At 38.3% G+C, this 5,970-nt stretch overlaps 1 protein-coding gene across 1 annotated transcript; it reads right to left on the bottom strand.

Moving 5' to 3' along the window:
* Positions 1 to 303: 303 nt before the first annotated feature.
* On the bottom strand, positions 304 to 928 carry LOC143560379 (uncharacterized). Its single transcript, XM_077048691.1, has 2 exons — positions 752 to 928; positions 304 to 674 (listed from the first exon to the last, which is right to left on the bottom strand). The coding sequence occupies exons 1-2, from the start codon at positions 923 to 925 to the stop codon at positions 354 to 356; spliced, it is 495 nt and encodes a 164-aa protein (XP_076904806.1). The 5' UTR covers positions 926 to 928; the 3' UTR covers positions 304 to 353.
* Between the last annotated feature and the right edge of the window lie 5,042 nt (positions 929 to 5,970).

The following is a 5,970-nucleotide window of genomic DNA, read 5'->3' as shown; positions in this document are numbered from 1 at the left end:
TTGGGGCTAAATTACCTTTCCCAAAATTAACATAAATATGCATAACATAATTGAAAGGTAGGGAGATACATACAACATTCAACATACGCGATACGTTTTCAACCAGCTCACAATGTTCCTGCTTGGGCTCTAAGATAACTACATCATCTTTCATGCAACTACAAAAATAAAGCAATGCGTGTTAGTCTACATACGAAGTATAATTATTTCATGTAGTTTACTTTTAAGAAGTTGATACTGTATTGGTGTTTAAGCATTTACAAGGTAGATTATCACATTAATTAGTGCGCATGACTTACATTCTTGTCTCTAGGCAGTTCAAGTCGGTTACAATGGACTAGATTAGCTGATGATCAAGATAGCGATCGAGCACTTGGTGGGCCAATGAATAACTTCAGGCTCAATACAGAATCAGGATTGGTTGACTGAAACTGAACTTCATCTTGCAGTAGGTTTACATTTAGGTCAATAGCAGTTTGACTTTCAGCAGATTCAATATGAGTTTCTAACATAACTTGAAGTTCAACATTTTGAGTTAACTGATTATCCTCTTGAACTTTATCATACATGGAAACCTCAAGATTAGCCAAAAAACCAGTGGTGATGTAGCGTATTGCCGGGGCTATTGCATTTTTAGGACTGCGTTTCAATTGTAGTTCGTGCGCGTACAGTGCCTGTTGTGTCAAGAAAATCATATCAATTTAGTCATGTTAAGAAGCAACTTGCATAAACAAACAGTAAACAAACGTACCACAAGAAATGTCAAGGGGCCATTGTAGGGCTTTATACCATTCCATCCCTCTTTCGTTCTCTTCAAGCAAGTAATAACATAACCGCACCAATCCATATTACGGATGTCATCTTCATTTACGATTGACGTGAGAAACTTTTGATTCACGGTTGCACTCTTAGTTGTCTCACCCATGATGGTGTTAGGAACAAAGCGGCGCGCGGAAGCGAAACAGCACACACATGCACAACGATAAACACACATAAACGAAAATATAAACGACACAAGAATTTAACGTGGTTCGGTCCCCGCGAGGGGACCTACGTCCACGGGCTGCAACTAGGTTTTCTTATTAGCTCAGAACCAAGATTACAATTACATGATGGGATATATATAATAAACAAGATTAGGGTTAAACATAATTAGGAGCCAAAACCGGGCCTTCTAATAAAACCGGCCCAAAGGCCTTCATAACCCAACAATCTCCCACTTGAAGGCCTTGTGATAAATTCCAGCCTGCCATCCAAGTAAATATAACAATCTCATTCATCCAGTAACTCTAGTAATCTTCAGTAATAGAAATCAACCAAGCCTCCAGTTCCAAGAACAAGCTAAAACTTCAACAAAAGAAGTTCTCCAAGCCTCCAGTTCTCTAGGAACAAACTAAGATTTCTACCAATCCACACCAGTTGCAGCGCCCCTTCCCATCAGTTACCTGAAAGGCCCATTGAAGCTCCCGAGAGCTCCAATCCGGTCATCACAGACCCAGCCATGACAAAACCCGCCAATGGCTCATCCTCAATCTTAACCGGCCCTCACTTACTCACACTACCGGCTCCAAAGACTTCCAGAGGATAATCACTCTCCAAAAATCAGCAGACTATACCAGGAGAGATTTTCACATTCGGATTTCCCAGTCTTCCGAACTCAACGTCCCTTTGGAAACAAACCTAGAACACACCGCGTGCTCCCACTGTTACCAAAACCCCGAACATGTTCAGACCTCCGAATACGCTCAAGCTAACATCACTGTGGCTCCAGGCTTCATGTCTGCAAACTGAAACCCCTTAGCTCTACCCGATTCAGCGAGCCAAGACCTTATAACTCGGAAGTTGGTTCACTTCTTCCGACGATACAGAGACCGTATCTTCCAAAAGTCTTTAACTAAAAGATTCAACAAATGCTTCATTGAAGTGAGTAACAAGAAATAAAGCAAACTAGAATCTTGAACCCAAGAGTCTTCACCGCCTTCACTGAGTCTCAATGCATCAACCCCAGATACATTCTCAAAAGCAGAATTCCAAACCTTTCGACATCGACTCTTAAAATGTCTCACCTCTACGCAACCTACCAAGTCGACTATGCCCAGCTCCCACTGTTCCTGTTATCCCAACCCATGCCACACCAACACTCCATGAGATGAACCCCACTCGTACTATCCCGGCAAATAACTTTACCCAACACGAGATTATGAACCTCTCAAATGGTGTACCACTGATCACCACCAAACAAGATATAACTTCACAATTCCAAACGAACAAGAAGTAATAATCACAGTTTCGAACCAGCTAACAGGCAAACAGCTATAACAACAGTAGAACTTTCATGAAATCAAGCGGTACCAAGGGTTCTATGACCGTACACACGATCAGTTAACTCAAACCCTAACCGAAAGATCATCCAAACGAGCAATAGTTAACATGACTTGCCACTAACCTCATTTTTTTTTTTCACTTATGCCGTCACCAGCACACCCGCTGGTTCCATTTTCTCCAAGTTTATCCATCACCAGTACTATATCCAAGTTCACATGACAAACCAATCAACCAAAATCCAAACCGTCAAACATTCCGATCATAACCACCTCGTCTTCAGTTATAACAATAACAAACGAGAACAAATCGAAAACAGTGAACAGACACAACAAGGGCACGGGCCTAAACTTGACGATTGTTCAACAGAACACTGCCAAATAAACCGATTTGCTCTTGCAATAACCGATAAATCAACTAACTGTAAATAAACTATATAAAGTTACCTCAGACTAATCTCTTGCAAACAAATCTGAACCCGAACCTAAATGGTCTTCACAAAACCCGGTTCCCTGAAGCCGAGCAACCTCCAAAGAAAAACCCTAAAACCCGAAACACCCGACCCGGTGCTTCACCTGCAACGCCCGAGTGAAACCTGCAACTCCAAGAAGTCCAAAACAGGAATTCTAATTGCAAAATCACCCGGAAAACCGTCCCAAACAGCCCTGAAAAACAGCCCCGAACAGCCCTGTTAACCAGAAAAACGAAGATCTCTGACAATACTGTTCACCGCCGGAATCACTGTTCACGGCCGGAAACACTGTTCATGCCGGATACTGTTCACCGCGGCACTGTAGCAGCCCTTCTCAAACCAGCCTCTTCTACCTTTTTTTTTTTTTTTCGATCGATACCCGTGCAAAACCGTGTGTAAACAACGAGCCAAAGCTCTGATACCACTTGTTAGGAACAAAGCGGCGCGCGGAAGCGAAACAGCACACACATGCACAACGATAAACACACATAAACGAAAATATAAACGACACAAGAATTTAACGTGGTTCGGTCCCCGCGAGGGGACCTACGTCCACGGGCTGCAACTAGGTTTTCTTATTAGCTCAGAACCAAGATTACAATTACATGATGGGATATATATAATAAACAAGATTAGGGTTAAACATAATTAGGAGCCAAAACCGGGCCTTCTAATAAAACCGGCCCAAAGGCCTTCATAACCCAACAGATGGTGTTGAAGACAACAAGAAAGTTAAGCTTGAAAAGCGTTCCACCTTCCGTACATGATTTAAGTTTTTCAATGACATGTTTAACAAATATTACAGGACGAATAAACGACTGTCTCCTCCATATATTTCTAATAGCATCTCCGTTTCTCACCTTTTTCTTTTCAGAAACAGGAATTTCCCCCATTGGGACTCCCAAAACAGCATGAACCTTCGAAGGCGTTATTTCAATGGCATGGCTGCCGACATTTAACTCGTTCCTTTGGTGATCATAATTGTCTAACAGCCAACGCCCCAATGCCGGTGGTATGCTGTCTATGGTAAATGACATAACCGATTGAAATCCCATATCCCTTATATCCGACTTCTGAGCGTCAGTCAACCCTTGTAACGCGTAACACAAGTCGTTTGGTGTGGTTGTCGTTTCAAATTCCTTTGCTGCTGTTGTTGTATCCATTCTTAACTTTTCGCAGTCTACCGCCTATCAGAACAGAAAGAAAGCATTGCAAATTTTGAAGTGACGCAATCATTTCGATAGCTTTTAGCAATAAGATTCGTATCACAAAACAAGAGAAGAATAATATATAAATTCTAATTGAGGTTGTTTCAGCTAAAGGATGACAGGCATTACAATAATATTACGAAAAGCCCTAAAATCCTAAATTGAAACAAGCAGTTCACCATAATACCATCAACAATAAGAGAGAGAATATTGAAAATTAAGCGCAAAATCGATGGCTTTGAAGACAAATTACCAGACGATTTAAGGAAATGAAGCCTTCCGTTCTTCTTCGTGGACCTCCCTCGGTTGCAGAGACTCACTAGGGTAAGAAATTAGACGGTAAAATTTAGTTGGTTAAAACAAAAGTATGCTACTAATAATACTAAAAAGGTAATATTTGCTTTGTTTAAGCTAGCTTTTTCCCCGGTATTGCGGGGTTGTTTTACGTTATGCGTTTCTAATATTTATGTATTTTTTGTTTTAATTTTATTTATTATACTGAAGTTAATAATATATTTAGGGCGCGTTCGTTTCACATAATTTGTGGGAATTCAAATGAATTAGAATTAAAATCCCATGACATGGCGTGCTCGTTTCGTTGGAATTGGAATTGGAATTCAGTTCCTTCGAATTCCTTTAAATGAAAGGATTTTAAATCCTTTCAAAATGTGGAGGATTTCAAGTGAATTTGTTGGAATCTTTTCTCGAGTTTTTCTTAACGAGATCAACGAATAAAATGTTTTGGTTTTTTTTACTTTTTTTGTTTTCGATTTATATTTTGAGTTATGAATTTTTTATTATTATTTTTGAATATTTTGTTGCGTGGTTTTTAATCTTAATAGAAAACCTCTAAAAAATTCAAAAAAAAAAATTATAACACAAAATATAAATAAAAAAAACAATAAATCTAAAAAAACTAAAATGTTTCCACCGTTATCCTCGTTAAAAAAAACAAAAAAAAAACACCTCGATTCCAATTCATTTGTCAAATGAACACACCAAGAATGGAATTGGATTTCAATTCCTTCAAATTCCAATTCCTATTGTAATGTTTAGATTGTAAATCCAATTCCTTCCAATTCCAAATCCTATGCAAATGCCAATTCTAATTTCATTCCATTATGTGAAACGAACGCGCCCTTAGGGTTTGATGATGAAAGCGTTACACAAATAAATGAGATGCTATAATCCGATTTAAAAGCTATCTGGGTTTGGTAAGACTCATGACTCGCTTATTTTTTTTATTATAAAACTGTTTCTTAATTATAAATAATATCTTTTTTATAGAAAAAAAATCGGATATTAATTTTAGTATATTCATATAGGATTTTCATATAAAATATTTGGTGAGATTAATTTTTTATTTAATGAGATGTTATAACCCGTTTAAGGGCTATCTGGGTTTGGTGAGACCCATACCCGTGAATACGGTCAAATGCTTGAAAACCTCTATTTTCAAATAAAGCAATTTGGTGGCTTGAGAGGAAGTGAGAAGCAACCAACGATTTCCCGAGTTTCATTTAAAGGAGGAAAGAGAAGGAAAATGAGGGATGGAAATTCTTAGCGGCTATAATTGTGAAATCCAGTATCGTGAAGGCAACGCTAATGTAGTAGCCGATGCATTAAGTATAAAAGAACACGAGAAATCTAAAAGAGTACGAGCTCTAAGGATATAACTTCAAATCAACTTAATTGATGAAGTAAAGAATGCTAAAAAACAAGCAATGGAAGAAAATAACATTATTGATTAAAAAAGAAATAGTACCATTGATCAACTGGTCAAAGGAAATGATGAAATTCTTTGAGTGAGGAACATAATTTGGATACCAATCATAGGAAATCTACGAGAAAGAATTCTCGAAGAATCCCATAAATCCAAATATACGATGCATCCTGGAAAGGATAAAATGTATCAAGATTTGAAGAAAATCTATTGGTGGATAGGAATGAAAAATGATGTAACTAGTT

This window comes from Bidens hawaiensis, unplaced genomic scaffold, assembly GCF_021521415.1.
Source record: "Bidens hawaiensis isolate Kalapana, Puna unplaced genomic scaffold, B.hawaiensis_p1.1 tig00020328_1, whole genome shotgun sequence".
NCBI classification, from domain to species: domain Eukaryota; kingdom Viridiplantae; phylum Streptophyta; class Magnoliopsida; order Asterales; family Asteraceae; genus Bidens; species Bidens hawaiensis.
This window is presented reverse-complemented; position numbering and strand designations above follow the sequence as displayed.

Bases quoted from the DNA above. Each gene is read 5' to 3' on its own strand.
- LOC143560379 (XM_077048691.1), bottom strand. From the start codon at position 925: ATGGGTGAGACAACTAAGAGTGCAACCGTGAATCAAAAGTTTCTCACG. The intron at 675-751 runs GTACGTTTGTTT...TTGACACAACAG, and splicing joins GCCCCTTGACATTTCTTGTG to GCACTGTACGCGCACGAACT.